The 21,973-nt window shown below is 45.8% G+C and overlaps 1 protein-coding gene across 1 annotated transcript in view; it reads left to right on the forward strand.

Moving 5' to 3' along the window:
• Positions 1-6,672: 6,672 nt before the first annotated feature.
• Positions 6,673-21,973, forward strand: part of plcl5 (phospholipase C like 5) — a 144,041-nt gene continuing 128,740 nt past the window's right edge. Inside the window, exon 1 of the mRNA XM_056288383.1 lies at positions 6,673-7,126. Within this exon, the coding sequence (XP_056144358.1) occupies positions 6,833-7,126 (294 nt within the window). The 5' untranslated portion in view covers positions 6,673-6,832. The remainder of the gene's footprint in view (positions 7,127-21,973) is intronic.

Here is a 21,973-nt window from a genome sequence, read left to right on the forward strand (position 1 = left end):
AGCGAGCAATTCATGTGAGGAAACCCACAAACATCCCAGAGTTGAAGTTGTTCTGTACAGAGGAATGGGCTAGAATTCCTCCAAGCCAATGTGCAAGACTGATCAACAGTTGTCAGAAATGTTTAGTTGCAGTTATTGCTGGACAAGGAGGGGGGGGGTCACACCAGATACTGGGAGCAAAGGTTCACATACTTTTCCCACTCACAGATATGTAATATTGGATAATTTTCCTCAATAAATAAATGACCAAGTATAATATTTTTGTCACATTTGTTTAATTGGGTTCTCTTTAACTACTTTTAGGACTTGTGTGAAAATCTGATGTTTTAGGTCATATTTATGTAGAACTATAGAAAATGCTAAAGGGTTCACAAACTTTGAAGCACCACTGTACATAAGATATAGCGTCACATAATAGTCACATAATAATGAGACAACGTAAAATCAACTTCTATGTTGAACACTTAACCTAGAGTGAGTGAGTGACCACAATCGGCTCTGTGCATAACTGTAGTCCACTGACTTCTGGTTTCTACTGCAGCCGATATACCAGTTTCCTGTTTGTTGGCGTGCGCTATTGACAATAGCATATTTTTTCGCGATGCCTGCAAGATTTACCATGGATAAATTTCAACAATTATGAGGATGATGATACTCATAATTGTGGCTGTAACTTGATATGAACAATTTGAAACCTTTCACCCGTTTACTGGTAGATGCAGGTGAAAGTTTGTCGACAATTTTGTCATGTTGTTGACATTTATCCATGGTAAATCTTGCAGGCATCGCGAAATTATGCAATTGTCAATAGCGCATGCCAACAAACAAGAAACTGGTATGACCGCTGCAGTAAAAACCGGAAGTCAGTGGACAACAGTTATGCACAGAGCCGATTTGCGACGCATAGCCCACAGCGGCTATGTGGGAATAATTTGTGGGTTAAAAACTTGCCATACATTGTATTGGGTACATGATTAATGAGATAAGCTAGCACGCTATGAACTGTAGCTAGGCTATGAGCTGGCTATGAACAGTCAACCATTGCTGTTGTAAGATGACGTGATGGCTATAGGGCTGCAAATTCGCAAGCATATTTAACACCGTCAGATTTATTCATTCGTTCATTCACCGTCAAATTCTTGTAAAATTAAACATAGAGCAACGCTAAACACCTTACCTGTCACTTAGCGCTAGCAGCGGACTACTGAAAGTCAGTAGGCGCTCAAGGACTGATATGAGATGAGACGGCGTAGCAGTGACGTCACTAGTGGAGTTTGGCGGGTCGGGCGCAACCAATTTTTTTTCTTTATGGGGGGGAATGAATTCTAAACTGGCGAGTAAATACATTTACACCAACTACGGATAATATGAACTTTCAGCACCTTTTTTGAAATACTAATTGCACAGACTTGCATGTACCATGGATAAAGCCTCATAAATCACACTCGTCACACTGAGTCATCTTATCCTGCACACCTTTTCTGCTGGCTCTCTGGCAGTAATCGTGATCTTGTCGTGCAGGGTCCTCCCACTGTGTATAGACCACTGCACTTCCGCGTTCGAACGTTAGAGCGGGGAGCGCTAGAGGGGGATAGAAGCCGGCAAGTTTGAACACGGTTTAAATGGCTAACTATGTCGCTACGTTGGCTGCTGCGGACAAGAACCGATATTTGCGAAAAATTCGCAGTATCGGTGGCCAGTGTCCTTTCAATCGAACAGGGGAATGGGGTAATAACCCCACTCATGCATTACACCCTGAAATGATAAAAGGCAAAAATTAAATCACACATCATGACCTAGAGCAACCATGGGGAAAAGACATAGGAACTAGGCTACATTTTCAACAAGTGTTTGCATTTTATTCAATTATTACTTTTTACTGGATTACACATGACTGCATACAATGATGCATGATATACTACTCAAGGATGACAATAATAATGTGATAACAATGTTTGCATTTTAACTGGGTAAGGGAGACCGGGGTAGTTACCCCTTGTTTCTAGGAAAGATAAACAAAATTGAGCATCTGACCAAATATTCAGGGGGGAGGGACCATTTTATGATTTTTAATGTATAAAAATACATATGGTTTGAAGAATGTGATCCCATTCAGACAGGTTTAGCTAACTGTCGAATTCCATATAGCCACCGGCTCAACCTGCGCCAGACCAAACTGTTCCAGGGAGGGAGAAAGAAGGAAAGGGGAGGAGGTGAGGGAGGGGCCAGAGCGGGTCTTAGAACATATGAGTGGCGGAGGGAAGGCAAGTGGAGGGGAAGAGGGAGATGAATCAACCTATGCAACTGAGTTTCACATCTAGCTGCCACAGTGTAGCTGAAGGGAGTCTGGCGAAGGAGACTACAGTGTAGCTAACATTAGCCTAGCTAACTCGGCTACATCTCGTTCAATGTAACTAACCTATTACACTGACTAAATTCGTTTTCCCATCTGGGCCCACTGATCTATTGGCATTCTAACTTGACATTTTGGTGATTATAAAATGTAGAATAGACGTAACCTATTGTTACGTTCCCCGTTAAAGGTCCAGGGGAAGTAACAAAGAAAATAAAAGTATCCCGGGGGGGATAAGAAAGGTGGGAGGCGGAACCAGGTGTAAAAACAGATTTATTAACGAAAAGACCCTTTAGTCAAACTATAAGATAAAACAGGCAACTAAAGACGCTGGCCCTTAACTAACCAGGCTTTAACAAAGACTCAGATCAAACCAAAACAAGGACACTAGCTTCACCCTCCTTCTCAAGGAGTAAATACACAAGAGCTTGCTCTCTGGTTGGCACCAGTGGCCCACTGGCCGTCTCTCTCCACACACTGCTACCAACAATGGCCCACTGGCCCTGTTGGGTGTCTCTCTCCAAGTTATATACCCAGCTGATGAGGAATTGGGGTCACCTGGGCTCAATGAGCAGTTCCACAAGAGACGGGGCATTACCTGGAGAGGGAAAATTACAGACACGGCACTAGGGCCGTAACACCTATTATTAGCTAGTTAAACTAGCTAACATTACCAGTGATGAAGTGCAGACCGCAGACGTAAACATGTTTGCTGTCAGGATCCCAAAGTTGTCCTGTCACAGCCTCTCTCCCTTGACATCAAAGCAATCGCCCCCTCTCCCTTGACATCAAAGCAATCGCCCTCTCTCCCTTGACATCAAAGCAATCGCCCTTGACACCTGCTGACCCCCCCCCTCACCCCGGTACACCAGCTGGCCATCAAAGCAATCGCCTCTCTCCGTTGACATCAAAGCAATCGCCATCACCCTTAAAAAGCCTCCACTGTGGACCAGTCTTCGCTGGAACGTCGCCATTCATGGACTTCTGCCTGCCTGCCTACCTGCCACTGAGCCAACTCCTGCTCTACCCCTGAGATCGGTCACTTCAATAAAGACTTGATTTCTTCCTTTACCTGGTTGTCTCGTCTGCTTTTGGGTTCTTTCCAGATACGTGACAGTACGTTCCAGTCACTATGGACCCAGCAGACCATTCCACCACAGACCTGGCCACGGTCTGCCAGGCTGTAGCCAACCAGGAATCGGTCCTCGGCCAGCACAGCCAGATGCTACAGGGGATGGCTGACGCCCTCCGTGAGCTCGGCTCAAAGATCTCCGGAATCCAGACCCAACTTAGTGCCTCCGCTAGCCCGGGACCCGCCCCTCCAACTCCGCCACCCCCAGCGCCATCAACTTCGGCTAAGGAACCATGGGTTGCCCCACCCAATAAGTATGATGGAGATTCTGGGCTTTGTCGCCCTTTTTTGATGCAGTGTGTGATTGTGTTTAACAAGCAGCCCCAGTCATATTCCACGGATGGAGCCAAAGTCGCTTACATCATGGGTCTTCTCCGGGGAAGCGCTCTGGATTGGGCTACAGCGGTGTGGGAGATGCGGGCCTCCAGTTCCTCATCATACGCTGAGTTCACCACTGCTTTTCGCCAGGTTTTTGATCATCCCGTGCGGGGAAAGAATGCTTCAAAAAGACTGATCTCTCTCCGCCAGGGTTCCCGCAGCGTCGCTGTCTACTCAGTTGAGTTCCGTACGCTATCAGCGGAGAGCGGATGGAACAACGAGTCCCTCCAGGCCGGCTTTTCCAACGGTCTAAGCGAATCCATAAAGGACGAATTGGTTTCCTACCCTGAGCCTGGAGGGTTGGAGGAATTGGTTACCCTGGCCATTCGTGTGGACAACCGTTTTCTATCCCCCTCTCCTGGCGTCCTGTTGTCAAGGTACCCGGAAGGTTTCCGGTGGTCTATGGACTGAGCGCAACTGTGGGTCGGGGGGGGGGGGGCAGTCGACCGGTCAGAAGTGGAATAATGAGACCGTGAGGCCATCGGAAGCGCGTGCGCCCAGAGGCGTTAGGGAACTGACATGCTGAAGCGCGGGGACGCGCTTCCCGAAGGAGGGGGGTAGTGTAACGTGCACGTATAAATACACTCGCTAGCCCTTGGCTAACGGGTCGGACCCTTTAATCGACTGGTTAGCGTTGTCGCCCGTGGTGCGGGAGGACAAACACAGACTACTTTGTCAGACCACTGAGTAGTCTGACAAACTCAAAAGTAAGGCCAAAGTTACACACTAGGAGAATAAACACTGTATTGTATTGACATGATACATATTATATCTCCCGTATTTCTGTCTACTTTGCTGCATAAAACAGGAAATAACTGTAAAGTTTAACTTAGGAGGTCCATCTTCAACGTCTTCATCAACGTTAACGCTGCTGCTGGAATTGACGCTAGCCGTTTCAGTCACAGTCACACGGACTAGCTTTCGCCCCCTCTTCGGAAGAGGTCGGTCGTGGCCCAGAGAGACCTCCGGATCGGGGTGCAGCGTTGTGGGCTTTTTATTAACAAAGTGAAAGGAGCAAACAAACACTCTCTTCGGAGGATATTTCAGTCTCAACGCCGCAAGCCACGCTGCTTTGCGTTCCTCATTCCTTGGCATGGAGTGCAAGGCGTAGGGCGCGGGACACGGACGTTTTTGCCGAAGTTGTTTATGAACGAAGCAAGACGTTTCTGACAAAATCTCCAACTTCCTTGAATTGTTGTGGGAACCAGCAACGGCACAAGTTGAACCCAAGCTCATTTTAAGCCCATTTTAAGAACAACAACAAGAATTGATAAATTATCTAATTAATGTAACGTTGCACGGCCGGCGGAGGTACTCAACCGGAAACAGAAAATCGGTTAGCGGAAGTAGTCATCTGTCATGTCAGCGCCCATCGGCTTCTTAAGAAACGAGTGTGGCAAGGCCTTTTTCGTGGGTGGCAGGTGCTACCTGTTAGAACCGCCACAGGAAATAAGACATTTTAAACATAAGCTGTGCACAGTAGCCTGCGTGTGTCATTGAGCTGACTCAGTTGTTCCAGCCTTCGGATGAAAAAAGGCCTGTCTGCCAAGTTTTTGATAATTAACATAGATAACTTTTCCGCTTTTAACCTTTCATACAAGCCCGTTGAAAGCTGCCCTACATGAATGTACCCCGTTAAGTGTGTGTCATACAAGGGCGGCGGTGTATTTTACAATATAGTACTTAACATAGTAATTTCTTGTGTGTATTTTGTACCGATGTGCATTTGCTTATTCACTATGTTTTGTGGAGTGTGTTTTCTGTCGAGTTGCTGAAGGTTGTCTGGCGCAGTGGTTAGCGCAGTTGCCTTACCTCAAGAAGATTTTGGGTTCGAGCCCCAGGGTCGTCCAACCTTGGGGGTCGTCCTCTGTGTGGAGTTTGCATGTTGTCTGCGTGGGTTTGCTCTGGTTTCCCATTACCCTCACAGTCCAAAGACATGCAAGTCAGGTGAATCAGCCGTACTAAATTGTGTGTGTGTGTTTGATGGACTGGCGGCTTGTCCAGGGTGTCTCCCCAACTGCCGCCCAATGACTGCTGGGATAGGCTCCAGCACACCCTCGACTCTGAGTAAGGATAAGCGGTTTGGATAACGAATCAATGAATAAACTAACTGAGGCTGTCCCCTAACTCGCTGAAATATAAACCACATCCTCCTTCGTTTTCTTCATTTGGCAGCGGGTTTTCCACTTGCTCAAACCTAAAAGCCATATTAACGTTTTTATTTACAGCCGACGATGCACCTACTTTGTGTTAGTTGTACGTTTTAAGATATTACTTATGCCTACGTTGCAACTGTATAATTTTTAGTTGTTCGTAAACTCGAACTTAGTGCCGACTTACGTTCGAACTAGGTAAAGTTTAGGGTTAAGTGCTAAGGAAGGAATGTAGTCAGTGAGGGTCCTCACAAAGATGGAATCGCGAGAAAAACGCGCGCGCGCGCGCGTGGTGGTGGTGGTAGTGGTAGTGGTGGTGGTGGTGGTGGGGGGGGCTTGAATTTGTCCCGCGGATGCACGTGCAGTTGGCGGGCAGAAGCCGAGGCGGCCGCTGCAGAGAGCGGACGGGTCCACGGCAGACAGACGAGCGGGGAGGAGGGAAAGCCAAAGTTCAGATCGAAACCAAAGATACTGACGCTCCGGGTCATAGCGGTGTTGTTTTTACGCTGGCTTTGTCTGGGTACGAGCTGAAAGCAGCAACCCAGGCTGGAGCCACCGATCGGCTCATTTTCACGAGAGAGAGAGAGAGAGAGAGAGCGCGAAAGAGAGAGAGAGAGAGAGAGAGAGAGAGAGAGAGAGAGAGAGAGAGAGAGAGAGAGAGTTTTGACAGTTTCATCTGTCCGCCCGTTCCAGTCTGGACTGAGCTATTCCGATGACTCCCGGTCGGTGATGGATGATCCGTCCGACGAGCTCTCCGTTACGAAGACAATGGGCTGTTCCACGGTGAGGAGGGCTTGGCTGTAGCGGCGGTGGATCATGGAGGGGGCTTCAGAGGCTGTGTCGGGACATTGTGTAGATGTCGGCGGTGCCCCGTCAGACCAGGGCGCGACGAACATAGAGGTGTTCAACAGCGATGCCGCCGCCGCGTTACCTCCATCTGGAAACCGGGCGTACTTGGACGTTACGGCCTCTGCCTTCGGCGCCGAGGGAGTTTGCACCAACGGCCGGTTCAGCAGAGAACAGGGCAGCCCGAGGACCGGGGGTGGCAGCCGCGACAACTCCACCGAGCGAAGTCACGGAGGGCTGAACACACCTTGCGGCATCATGAAGGTTGGTGGATGCCCAGAACCTGCCTTTCTCTTCTCATACATATGTTTAGTATGTCCTCAAGGTGACAGGCAGGAGAAAGTGTCTAATTTGTTTCACAAAAAAACCCCAACAAAAAAACAACAGTTTTTACAAAACGATCACCGTGGTCGGAGCCTATGTCGTGTGCTCCAAACAAACATAATGACTTTGATTCATGTTGGTCACAGATCGATAGAAGCTCCGCTGAACCACAGATGGGACAAACATTGTTGAGAAGGTCCAAACCTGTTCACACATGTCTTTAACAATGTCGTGTGTCAAAAGGAACTGGATGATATTCAACATGCAATTTACATTTCTTTTGTTTTCCAAGGGTCAGTCCTGCAGAAGCTTCTTGCCCTGCATGGCGACTTGCCTCAGCGTAACCATCAAGTGAATGAGGGCTCCCAGATAAAGGGCAATTTGTTTTCCAAACTGTTGGTGATGTGATAATGGAATGTGAGTTCAGATGAAGCCAAGTACAAATAGTCCTATTATCTGCATTTCTTAAGCACATGGATTGTCATAATGACCCTGGAAAAGAGATGTGAAATATGACTTGATGGGCATGATTCATTGGTTTAGAGCGCAACATTCTTTACACGATACACTAACAATGCTTTGTGTAATTTAAGAATTGCCAATGATTGATAAATGTGATTTGATAGTTTTTGAATTAATTATCCCATTATAGGATTCAAATTAAGTTCTCTGTGGCACACTGAAATCAACCAAATAGTCTCTCTGTGTGGTTTTGTCATATTTCCCCAAGTTATGCCTTTAAGTAGCTTCCAAAAGTTGCCTAGTTTCACATCACATTACGTACTTTGTTAACTTGACAGCCTGTAACATGGGGTCCTTGGTGAAGATAGAAGTATTGCGTAGGTTGGACACAGTGGAGAGTGTCATTCTATCACTTCAGACCCCATTTGCTTAGCAACTGGCACAAAACCCTGTCTATTTCTCCCTGTTACCCCCATTATTGAATTCCCTTTGGATGTGGGTGAACACAGCCTTCACTCTGTTACACTCTCTCGGTCTACACACACACACACACACACACACACACGCACACACACACACACACACACACACACACACACACACACTAGAAAACATGAGTGCACAGTGTCACACTCCCACACATAATCTGCTGTCTTCCAGTTAGATGTGTTCCACAGACGGGAATTTTAGTAAAGGTAACAGTTCTCTGAGTCTTCCCTCTTTTCCCTCCTGAGGGTTTTCTTTGTTTTTGTTCAATGAAAAACGTATTTGTTCTTCCAAACAGTTCCCCTGCAATGTGATATAAGACCAAATCTCCAAATCCCCCTCTTTTCTCCCTCCATTACAACTGCTCAAATTCACTGAAATTCATAAGCAAAATATGATAGGAATGCTTAAGCATCTCCTTCTGTACAAATAAGACTGGTGTCAGATCTTCAAAGGCAGACTCTCAGAGTGCTCTGGTTCCCTGAGACGTTTTAGACAGCTATACCCTGCTTAGCTTGGCTATCGTGGGATCATGACGATGATGGGTAATGATGTTCATCCAATACTGTGGGTGCTCTTCCAATGTACCCGAGGGTAGCTCTAAGAAGGAGTTAGCAACAGACATCCACAAAATTGTTTCCTAAAGGTTTGCCTGTCTTGCTGACCTGTGCGGTTTCCCATGATTGGCCAGTCTTGGTCAGATTTTATGAAGTTACACATATGGATATGCAGAGGAATTGTCTTTGTGGAGGGGTGGTGGCTTGAAAAATAATTTAATGTTACTTATATTTAGCTGTCATGAATTTGCACATGGTGGCCAAATCAATGATCTGGAACTCTGACCCTATATGAGAGATATATTAAATTATTTCTGTTCATCAGGGTCCTGATGGAAACTGTAAAATCCGCTGTGGCAACCCCTGAAAAACAGGGAAAAAGCTGAAAGAAGAAGATTGATCAACTGATCAACTTTGTGTCATTGAAAGCCACACATTTTTGTTTTAATATATGGTTAAAATCTTAATTATCTGGTAGACTGTCATAGAAAATGAGTATTTAGCTGAAATGTTAGAAGGCTATATGGGACATTATACACTATTAATTTTGCTACGTTAGTGGAATCCCCTCATTCATATTTCAGCTGCAAAGAAGTTGTCCTCGAATGCATCTGCATGATGTGAGTACAGTGAATACACTTTTGCCCAGTATTCCACTGGATTTCAGTCCTCAACAACATCTCCTATAACTAGTTCGATGACCTTTGGGGGAGCAGGTTTGTATGTTAAGCATATGAAATCATAAGCACAGAGGCTAAGCACACCTCCATTCAAGGCTATATATGGTATGTGCAACAGTGGTAACCCTATTGATCAAGGCTACTCAGTCATGGCCAGAAGCAGTCGTAGTTTGTATGCATGCCATCGTGGCAAGGTGAATAATGCAGTGTAGTCACGACACATTTGAAAACAGCACGATGTGAAACTGGGTCAGTCATTCTGTAGGCCTTGTTCACTTATAGATTTCAGCGCCCTCACTCACGCCACAACTGCATTATATGTAGTTGTCTGCATTTTGTGCGTCCCCTCTGCATGTCCGTGTGTTACACCCATGTGCTTGGAGTGTGCATGTGTTCAATGGAAGATATGGAGGGTGACAGAGTTTTAAGGGTCCACCGGTAAATGCAGGCAAATGAACGACCACACTATGCGTTACTCTATTAACTCAGTCCTCCAAGAGGCAAACCACAGGAGAGGGGGCGTGTGCGTCTGTCGTATTAAGTATTAAGTGGGCTTCCAAACATCCTCTTCTTGTCATGTTCTCTGTGATTTCTCTGCATCTAGACGGAGATGCTGCAAAGTGGCTAAAGTGGGGGGCTGGGGTGAGGGGTGTCATTGAAGCCATTGTTATGTAAGGCTGGACTAAGAACAGCTGCTGCCCAGTTTCCGTCTCCGTCTCCGGCTCCGGCCTGGCTGCAGGGTGGAGGCAACACATTGACTGTCAGACAGTGAAGAGAGCAACCAGATTATGTCTCCTTGATTTCTCCCGTTTTCCGTTTACCTGTTACACTCTGAAACACTTTGACAAATGAAAAGGTTAAATATTTGTGTTTGGGGATCTGCTCATAAAGACAGTTAAAAAAAAGCCTGTCCATCAGTTATGCTGGGAGGCTTAACAGGCTGACATATCTGTCTGTCACAACCTGGTCAGTCATAATAACCAGGAGCACAGTCTATTCTGAGTGAGTGTGAGGGGAGAAATTAGGAAGATGCCATCAAGTTGATACTTGATGTTTTTTTAGTAGCTCTAAAAGACGCTACCAGATGTCATCTTGTGCTCTGTACTCCCCTGCTCTGTCTGCATCTCAGGTCAGCTAAATCCGCTAGCACTACTTTGAGAGTACAATTATGATATGGTGTTGTTGTCTCTGATGTTCAAGGACAAGAAACGTGGCCCTAAGGACGTAGCTTTACGGATGATTTCTTACCCCGTTTTGTCTCACAGTCTGCCACTGGTGAAGACTCATTCCACCACAAAGGAGAAATAGCAATGGGTTCTTACAGTAAGGATCTTAATGTGGACAAAAAGGCAATCTGTAATGATTAGCATGGACTTTGAGCTGTTCAAAGTCAGGCCTGTCCTCCTAGCTCTGCCTCCTCCTGGGAAGGGCTGGTCACGTCAACATCGACGCATGAGAAATCACTTTGTTCTTCACAATGAATATGGGCAAAGGGTAGAGCTGGGCAATATATTGATCTATTAATATCATGATATGAGATACATATTGCTTCATATCACAGCATTTATTTATGGTAATATGGTTGATATAACTTAAATGTTGTCATTCCCTGGTCTCAAAGGCTGCATTACAGTAAAGTGAGGCAATTTTCTGAACTTATTTGACCGTTTTATCTGAGAGAAATGAACAATGAATGTCTCTACCTGCTTGGTCATCATATCCACATCACTAATGGCCATTTGTCAAAATTTTCTTGTGTGTAAAAATCTTACGAAAGCAATAATAGTTATCCCAAAAATATTGTCACATTATCAACAACAAGGTTATAATTAAAAAATATGATATGTAATATATATTATATAATACGATATATGTGATATCTGACTTTGTGAACATTGGCCAGCCTAGTTTAGGTCTAAACAGGGGGCTAAACGCTAACCAGCAAGCGATACAGCTGCTAACGCAAAAATATCAATGAAATAACAATGTTACAAATGCAAACTGCTCCGGTTTTCCAAAATCATTCAGCCTGTATCTTGGAATGTATTTTGTAATCTACCAAATTCAAATTTCAAAGCAGGGTATCACGAGACCGATGGATTCTGTCGTGTTTGATTTTCAGCCTTGCGGTCACAGTGACAACTCTCTTGGTCAAGGCTGTTCACGGCAAATGAATTCACCAAGCTTAAACTCTTCTGCAAGGCAAAGAGATGAAAATTCTTTAGATGGATTTTGAATCCATTTTCCCATCCTCTGCATGCATTTGAATTGAGGTGAAATAAACCCGAAAGTAGTGTGACCTCTGAGACCTCTCCTTAAATATCATGCAACAGCTCACTACCATCAGTGGTTTTTTACCTTGTAATTTTTATTTTGTGTTTATTCTATTTTAATGAAATATCTGCTTCCACTGACTGTAAAGCACTTGTAAACGCTATTTTCAAAAATCGTGCTATACACATGTAATCATCATCATCATCATTGCCATCATCTTCATGTAAGAGTAATACCTCTTAGGGACTCCATGGCTGATCCCCTGTTCCATCCCCCTCTGTTCTGTGTCCACCCCCCCCCCCCCACCATGCTCTCTTTAACTAATATGAGTGGTCTACCGTTGCTGTGCTGCTGGGATTTGGCTGAGCTTCTCCTGGCACTGAGGGCACCTCAGTCCAGGCCTTAACTAATAAAACTGATGACATGTAGCTGGGATCATCCAGTGGGATGAGAATGGGAACAGGAGCCTCTTGCTCATGCCTGACTGTTCATATCAAATGCTTTATTTACCTGGGGTGGTCAGATGGGCTCTTTCCTGGAGATTTATCTGAAATTGATCAGAAAATCTAATTCAGTATAGTGGAAACAAGGGTGGAGATTCAGAATGAGAATGACAGGGTAGTAGGTAAGTACACTGCTCAAAAAAATAAAGGGAACACATAAGCAATGCAATGTAGCTCCAAGTCAATCACACTTTTGAGATATCAACATGTCCAGTTAGGAAGCAACACTGATTTGTGAATCAATTTCACCTGTTGGTAAATTGTCTCATTTCCACCAGGTGGAAATGAGACAATTTGCAAGACAACCCCTATAAAAGGAATGGATTTGCAGGTGGTGGCCACAGACCATTTGCCTGTCCTCATCTTTTCTGGCCGATCTTTGGTTAGTTTTTCATTTTGCTAGTGCCCTCACCACTAGAGGTGGCATGAGGCGGTATCTGCAACCTACAGAAGTTGCTCAGGTAGTGCAGCTCATCCAGGATGGCACATCAATGCGTGCTGTGGCAAGAAGATTTGATGTGTCTCCCAGCACAGTGTCCAGAGCATGGAGGAGGTACCAGGAGACAGGCCAGTACACCAGGAGACGTGGAGGGGGCCGCAGGAGGACAACAACCCCGCAGCAGGACCGCTATCTGGTCCTTTGTGCAAGGAGGAACAGGAGGAGCACTGCCGGAGCCCTACAAAACGACCTTCAACAGGCCACTAATGTGCAGGTTTCTGCTCAAACAGTGAGAAACAGAATGCATGAGGATGGTATGAGGGCCCGACGTCCACAATTGGGGCCTGTGCTCACAGCCCAACACCGTGCAGCCCGATTGACCTTTGCCAGAGAACATCTTGGTTGGCAGATTCGCCATTGGCGCCCTGTGCTCTTCACAGATGAGAGCAGGTTCACACTGAACACATGTGACAGATGTGAGAGAGTCTGGAGACGCTGTGGAGAACGTTCTGCTGCCTGCAACATCCTCCAGCATGACCGGTTTGGCGGTGGGTCAGTGATGGTCTGGGGAGGCATATCCTTGGAGGGCCACACAGACCTCTACGTGCTAGCCAGAGGTACCATGACTGCCATTAGGTACCGGGATGAGATCCTCAGACCCATTGTCAGACCATATGCTGGTGCAGTGGGCCCTGGGTTCCTGCTCATGCATGACGATGCTCGTCCTCATGAGGCCAGAGTGTGTCAGCAGTTCCTGTATGTCGAGGGCATTGATGCTATGGACTGGCCTGCACGTTCCCCAGACCTGAATCCAATCGAGCACCTCTGGGACATCATGTCTCGTACCATCCGCCAACACGATGTCGCACCACAGACTGTCCAGGAGTTGACCGATGCCCTGGTCCAGGTCTGGGAGGAGATCCCTCAGGAGACCATCCGTCGTCTCATCAGGAGCATGCCCAGACATTGTAGGGAGTGCATACAGGCACGTGGAGGCCACACACACTACTGAGCCTCATTTTGAATCGTCTTGAAGAATTTCCACAGAAGTTGGCTCAGCCTATGTTCTCATTTTCCACTTTGATTTTGAGTATGATTCTGAATCCAGACCTTAATGGGCTAATGATTTTGATTTCCATTGATCATTCTTAGGTTATTTTGCTCTAAACACATTCCTCTGTCTAATAAATAAAGATTTTCAGCTGAAATATTTCATTCATCGAGGTCTATATTGTGTTTTTAGGTGTTCCCTTTATTTTTTTGAGCAGTATAGTTTCTTTTGAAAGATTTTAAGGGCCGCATGTTTTCACTCTGTCTCTATTCTCAGAGAGAACCCCACCCCTCAAACCCACGTACATGCACATCCTCCGGGGTCTGGATTATGTTGAAAGGTGGGCCAGAAGAAGATGTGATGGGGTGATTACAGAAGTCTGTGGCTACAGAATCATCAGGGTTTCTCTTTTGGCTGTTTCTCTCAAAGTGGCCATCTGTGAGATATAGTCTCACAGATATATTTATATAGATATATTTCAAATAGTCTTCCCAAATTTTTGGATATGCAGCTTAGTGTCAATGTAATTAAAGAATAACAACAGTTTTTGGGGTTTTTTGTTTTTAAATTTCATATACGCCCAGAGAAACAAACTGCTTGGAAAGTCTTCTGCAACCACAACCATAAAAAAACAGGAACGATAAGATTCCAGCGCGATAACATTAAACAACAAAGCAAAGCTAGTAGGATCTTTATCTCTGGGTTTCGTATTTTTTTCCACAGGAGACAGACCCAATGTTTTTTTTGTTTTTGTTTTTTTGGATAATGTGATCAAACTCATTCAGACTTTGTTTAGGGTTATTTTAACAATTCTCTTATCTCTCCAAAATGCAGTCTTACTTGAGGCTGTCTATGTTTCTGTGTAAGATCAGAGTAACTCCTCTCCTAAAACCAAGAGAGCGAGTGGTGACGACATACAGTACTTTCCTCCCGTTTTCATTTTTGTAGGTGGTTGGGAGAGTTGCTTTGGCTTGCCTTTTTATCCTTTATCCTCCTCTAGCCCTTTACAGGATAATGACTAGAGATAAGTGGACAGGGACCTCAATTAGTCATGTGTGAAATTCGGCCCCCGACTAAAAAAAAAGAAAAAAAAAAGAAGAAGCTTTTTGTCTGTGGATGGTTGATTTAATTTGACTCTGGAGTGTGTTTGGAGGTCCTGCATAATTCCGATGTGCCTCGCTAGATGTCATGGAGCTGGTGAGGACATGAGTAGGGCAATGGGTTCACACATGGTCCTGATGAGAGAGGCAGATCACAGAGAGTCTATGTGAAAATGTAGCGATGTGATGGAGAGAGTATTTGGTGTAGTTTCAGAGTCTCACAGAATGACCTTGTCTCTCCCAGGGTGGTTGTTGCCATTTCAAGTGGATAAGCTAGGATGGGTAATATTCATTTTTGTCAGTCTGGATATTCCCCCAGGGTTGTTTGGGCCAGAACAGTAGGGGTTGATGGATGAAGAGGACAACAAGACTCTGGCAGTAGCTCCATTCAGCTTTGCTCTGAAAGGATGTTTACTGCCTGTAGAACCAAGTCACTTCGATTTTATCAGTTTGCCAATAGCCTGCATATTTGAAATACATATTCTTCATGCTGAACATTGAACATTGAAATCTCTGAGCATGCAGCAATTTGAAATTGGAAGGGAGGATAAGACATAATGGAAAGCTGAGCTTGTCAGGTAGAGAAATTTGGTTTCTATTTACACTATTCTGTTGCTCTCCTGATTTGTTTCGAATGATGTGCAACCCCGAAGCCCCGATTTTCAAAGTTTTGCACCAGCAGTGTCAGTGTAGAGGTGTTAAGCACAAGGTTCTCCCCCAGCTAAGCCCGCTGAGGTAAGAAACAGACAGGGCTCTGTTTTCTTCGGCATCTCCCTTTCATCTCCCAGTTTAATTAAAACGAGCAGAAAAGGAGGGGCATCAGGTAAAGCCAGCCTCCTTTTTTATTGACCCAGACAGTCAATCTGTTTGGCTTGGACTCTTCAGGGGGAGGGAAGGGGTCTGGATGGCAGAGGGGGTAAAAGGGTTGGGGGCTGGCGGGTGGGGAAACGAAACGTCCACGTGTCTGCACCGTTTCATTCCTCTCCTCCTACCAGTGCCTGCTCCTGCACTCCCAGGGGCCCATGGGTGATTTGCTGAAGATATCTTGTCTATTCCTCTCTCTGTTCCCTCTTTCCAGACGTGAGAGAGACATATGTGTTGGACCCTGTTTGTGTGTGTGTGTGTCTGCCTGTGTGGCTGGTTTAATGTTGGCATGTGACACTGATACTAGAAGTAAAGACAGTGAGGGTGTGAGTTTCGTGGCATTGCTTAGCAAAACGAAAATCTCTGGAACAGCAATGCCCAATGTGACAGAGGGACATACTAGACTGAAAAGTAATCATGACAGAGCACTAAATCCTTTACAGCTACTAAACCTAATAATGGAAGATAAGGGCAGACCATAAGAGGAAGAGGAAAGTGATGCAAAGTGATGAACTTTTGACCTTTTGGTTGGATACATGGAATATGCCAGGACTGTTGGCGCATCATGGGTATCTAAGACTGAAGGAGCTTTCCGTGGCTTAGACTCCTAATGCTATACAAGCCAACTACCTCAGACATGCTTGAGAGTAACATGAATAGAGTCATACTTGCTTGGACATCACCCGGGTTAACAAGGTCCGTGTCAGGTGTTGAGGAACCAGGGCAAGCTGATGAGAAATGGGCAACTGGAACAAGACATTCATGGACATAGGCCAAGAACCTAGAACTGATGGAATGCTACTATAACAGCAGACCCCAGGGCAGGGGCTATATGAAGTGTATGTGGGAACTGTGGACCAGTAAGGAGACGTACGTCCACACTGACTCAGAAGCAGCTAGTGGCTCAATGCTCGAATATCAATAGAAGGTAGCTACTGTCACAACTTGAGATGGAGAGGCTCCAACAGGATGACTATACAATTCAGCACCCTCAAGGGCTGTCCAGTAGGCAGGAGATACATGAGGACAGACTCCAACCACCTGAAACAATCCTACCAACCATGACAGCTGAAACTACTGAGGTTCAAATGAGAATCATGGCCAGACTAAAGACATTCAACCCCCAGGCTCAGCTTTCACGACTCAGTGACAAAGTGCCATCACAAAGCCTAGTTGCGGATGTGAACACAGCCTTATGTGATCTATCGACTGCCACCATAACAGAGACCAGTGAGCTTGTATATGCCTCTGCAACCATAATCCTGGAGATGCTTGGATACAGGATTCAGAATACAGGTCACAAACAGTGCCTTCCATGGAAGAGAAGGCTGGAAGCCAAGATCAAAGTAGCAAAGAGAGATGTTAGCCAGTTAACAGATATGCAGAAAGGTGTGAGATGGAAGACAGGCCCTGGTTGAGGAAGTACAGTAAGTTGTCCATAAGTGAGGCCCTGAAAACTGCCAAACAAAGGCTTACAGGTCTGGCCACCAGGCTGAAGAAATACACTAGAGAAGCAGACGCCAAAAGAGTAAATGGCCCATTCCTCAAAGAATCATCCAAAGCTGCAGAGTAACAAGGGAACAACATCAGACCTACCAGAGACTGACTGATACTGAAATTATATATTGGAAAAGGAGGGTACAAGTACATGGGTATTCAACAGGCAAAAGGAAACCACAAGGAGGTCAGCTACAGCCAAATCCCTCCAGAGAGTGAGACAGGCGTGATTTTTTTTCTTACCCGTTTTCCGGGAACTCTGCCTCTGATTGGCTAGTACTCGCTGAGAGAGCGTTCACCTGGATTCCGGGAAGACCTGCCCCTACTCTATCTCCGATTGGCTAACCCTATCCCTAACCCTAACCTTAACCAACCTAATCAACGGAGGCAATGAGTATTAGCCAATCAGAGGCAGAGTTCCCGGAAAACGGGTACGAAAAAAAATCACGTATGAGACAGGTCGTGAGCAGCCAGTTTAATGGGAAGAAGAATGAGAGCCAAGACATCAACACATAGTATACCTTACCAGTGATCAGATACCCAATTGGACTAATAAGCTGGCCAAACGAGGACATAAAGGCCACGGATATCAGGACATGGAAACTCCTCACAATGCACGGAAGGTTCCACCTGAAGTCCAGCAGCCTTAGACTGTATGATAAGCAAAAAAATGGGGGCTGAGGGTTAGTGAGTGTCAGAGGCACTATCCAGGATGAAACAAGGAACATCCACTAGCACCTCAGAAAGGGCCCCCCAGGATGAACCACTGAGTGAGCACCCCAGGCAGCAGAAGACAGAGAGTGGGGAGGAAGAAGAAGAAGAGGTATCATGGAAGACTAAACCCCTTCATGGGATGTACCAATGACAGACAGAAGACGTGGCTGATATCGAGAAATCCTACCAGTGTCTAGAAAAGGCTGGACTGAAGGACAGCATAGAGGCTGTGATCATAGCAGCACAAGAGCAGGCACTCAGCACCAGATTGGTTGAGGCAGAGGTCTACCCATCATCATCAGCGGCCACTCGGGGTCGAGTATGACCGTCTTCCTTCTGGGTCCCCCTGGGTCCTCAGGTGGGCGTAGAGGCTGATCCTGGAGCCACATAACGGGAAGACACATGTGCGTGACAGCTTTTTACGTGGAGTGGCTGATGTTCCTTCAGCCACCACACGGTCAGGGGGTGGCCAGAAGAATTTATTATGATAATAATAATGAATGAGGAATTTATTAGGGTCTGACCAAACTTTCTCTGCTAAGATTTCTGGAAAACTTAGTTTCCATAAAGGAGTCGATTTGGGAAAATAACTGATTTGAGGTCAGTATTTTTCTGAAAAGCGCTATAAAAATGCAACTTGATTGATTGAACATGATAATTAAAAAAGTGGACTTTACAATTTGGTTGATTTGATTATATAATAATTTAATGTGTGTGTGTGTGTGTGTGTGTGTGTGTGTGTGTGTGTGTGTGTGTGTGTGTGTTGGCCCTGTGATGGCCTGGCGGCCTGTCCGGGGTGTCTCCCTGCCTGCCACCCGATGGCTGCTGGGGTGGGCTCCAGCATCCCCGTGACCCTAACAGCAGGATAAGCGGTTTGGATAATGGATGGATGGATGGATGGATTTACTTGAAAATGTTGTCATGTGATTCCCCTTAACTGTGTTACATGACTTCTAATTCCTTGAGCACACATTAGTAAATCAAGTTGCTTAGAAGTTGCATGTTGCAATTAACCACATGACATCATTTTTAAGCATATCCAATATATCGGTGTGTGTGTGTGTGTGTGTGTGTGTGTGTGTGTGTGTGTGTGTGTGTGTGTGTGTGTGTGTGGACATATGTACTGAGGACAAAGAAGCAGTCATTTATGGTACGCCTTTTACACCAAGCTCAACCAGTGTCATGAATCACAAGGCTCAGATGTGTCCTGCTGTGCCGGACACAAGTGTCAGGAGGACACTGCCTCGAGTCAGGCTTGTTCACTTTCATACACACTGACTCAGTGTTTTCTACACGTGCACTTGCAAACTTGTGCACCCCTGATCCCAGTGACCACAGCAGAGAAATCGGCGACTGGCTCACACTTTTTGTACGAATGCGCTACAATTTTACAGTTATATTTTTAGTAGTGGCTGCAATGGTACAAATTCCATGTCTTTAGTCCTTGTCAAAATGAACCAATATTCACTTGTACAGTTAAAAAAAAAAAAAAAAAAAAAAAAGGCAACGTGGAAAAATATCGCCACTGTGGAACTACACTGCTCAAAAAAATAAAGGGAACACATAAGCAATGCAATGTAGCTCCAAGTCAATCACACTTTTGAGATATCAACCTGTCCAGATAGGAAGCAACACTGATTTGTGAATCAATTTCACCTGTTGGTAAATTGTCTAATTTCCACCTGGTGGAAATTAGACAATTTGCAAGACAACCCCTATAAAAGGAATGGATTTGCAGGTGGTGGCCACAGACCATTTGCCTGTCCTCATCTTTTCTGGCCGATCTTTGGTTAGTTTTTCATTTTGCTAGTGCCCTCACCACCAGAGGTGGCATGAGGCGGTATCTGCAACCTACAGAAGTTGCTCAGGTAGTGCAGCGCATCCAGGATGGCACATCAATGCGTGCTGTGGCAAGAAGATTTGATGTGTCTCCCAGCACAGTGTCCAGAGCATGGAGGAGGTACCAGGAGACAGGCCAGTACACCAGGAGACGTGGAGGGGGCCGCAGGAGGACAACAACCCCGCAGCAGGACCGCTATCTGGTCCTTTGTGCACGGAGGAACAGGAGGAGCACTGCCGGAGCCCTACAAAACGACCTTCAACAGGCCACTAATGTGCAGGTTTCTGCTCAAACAGTGAGAAACAGAATGCATGAGGATGGTATGAGGGCCCGACGTCCACAATTGGGGCCTGTGCTCACAGCCCAACACCGTGCAGCCCGATTGACCTTTGCCAGAGAACATCTTGGTTGGCAGATTCGCCATTGGCGCCCTGTGCTCTTCACAGATGAGAGCAGGTTCACACTGAACACGTGACAAACGTGAGAGAGTCTGGAGACGCTGTGGAGAACGTTCTGCTGCCTGCAACATCCTCCAGCATGACCGGTTTGGCGGTGGGTCAGTGATGGTCTGGGGAGGCATATCCTTGGAGGGCCGCACAGACCTCTACGTGCTAGCCAGAGGTACCATGACTGCCATTAGGTACCGGGATGAGATCCTCAGACCCATTGTCAGACCATATGCTGGTGCAGTGGGCCCTGGGTTCCTGCTCATGCATGACGATGCTCGTCCTCATGTGGCCAGAGTGTGTCAGCAGTTCCTGTATGTCGAGGGCATTGATGCTATGGACTGGCCTGCACGTTCCCCAGACCTGAATCCAATCGAGCACCTCTGGGACATCATGTCTCGTACCATCCGCCAACGCGATGTCGCACCACAGACTGTCCAGGAGTTGACCGATGCCCTGATCCAGGTCTGGGAGGAGATCCCTCAGGAGACCATCCGTCGTCTCATCAGGAGCATGCCCAGACGTTGTAGGGAGTGCATACAGGCACGTGGAGGCCACACACACTACTGAGCCTCATTTTGAATCGTCTTGAAGAATTTCCACAGAAGTTGGCTCAGCCTATGTTCTCATTTTCCACTTTGATTTTGAGTATGATTCTGAATCCAGACCTTAATGGGCTAATGATTTTGATTTCCATTGATCATTCTTAGGTTATTTTGCTCTAAACACATTCCTCTGTCTAATAAATAAAGATTTTCAGCTGAAATATTTCATTCATCGAGGTCTATATTGTGTTTTTAGGTGTTCCCTTTATTTTTTTGAGCAGTATATTTTGTGTGCAGCAAAAATGGTGATGAAGCTTGATGATTTGGAAACATGAAAAGAACGGATACAATCGCAGATCTCTGCGGCTCCATCAAAGACATCATGGTTACGAAGCAAAGATATCACTTACCTGGATCCATCCATCCATACATCCATCCCTCCATCCATCCATCCATCATCCAAACTGCTTATCCTGCTCTCAGGGTCGCGGGGATGCTGGAGCCTATCCCAGCAGCCATTGGGTGGCAGGCAGGGAGACACCCTAGACAGACCGCCAGGCCATCACAGCCCCCCCCCCCCACACACACACACACAAACATTCACACCTAGGGACAATTTAGTGCGGCTGATTCACTTGACCTACATGTCTTTGGACTGTGGGAGGAAACCTGGGCACCTGGAGGAAACCCATGCAGACCTGGGGAGAACATGCAAACTTCCACACATACCTTACCTGGATCACAGGATGTAAATGAGTTAGACACGAGTTAGAAATGAGTTAGACAACAACAGTGGAAATTAGCAGAGCAATGCAATCTGATAAATGTAAATCCAATAAACTTGAGAAGGGCAGTAATAGTCTGATACTGGGCAAAACATGAAAAATTATGACTTCATAACCCATTGCTATTGGATTTACCAAAATTGTGGGAGAGTGCTTGGCTGTGAGTTCAACACCCTGATTAAGTGTGCCTGTAAAGTTAAATTTGGAGGCGTGAAGGCCCGGAGATAGAGACACAACACCTCTTTAGAAATCTGAGTTCTTGTCTTGTTCTTGAGTCCCTGTGTGACACATTCAACATAAAATAAACTTACGATGTCAACAATGGTCGAACTTGTATGTTCATACACAAGTTCATATTATGAACATCCAATAATATTAACACAAGAAAGATTGATATTGAAAATGCACAATATCAAAAACTGTATACGGACATTCAATATAGCAGTTGAGTACAATTCCCAAAACAAAAGAATGCCAAGCAAGGAAAGCAAAAAATGTTCCCAAAGCTGACCTGCCAGCTGCAAAACATTGAGAAATGGATCAT

Source organism: Lampris incognitus, chromosome 10 (genome assembly GCF_029633865.1).
Source record: "Lampris incognitus isolate fLamInc1 chromosome 10, fLamInc1.hap2, whole genome shotgun sequence".
NCBI lineage: Eukaryota > Metazoa > Chordata > Actinopteri > Lampriformes > Lampridae > Lampris > Lampris incognitus.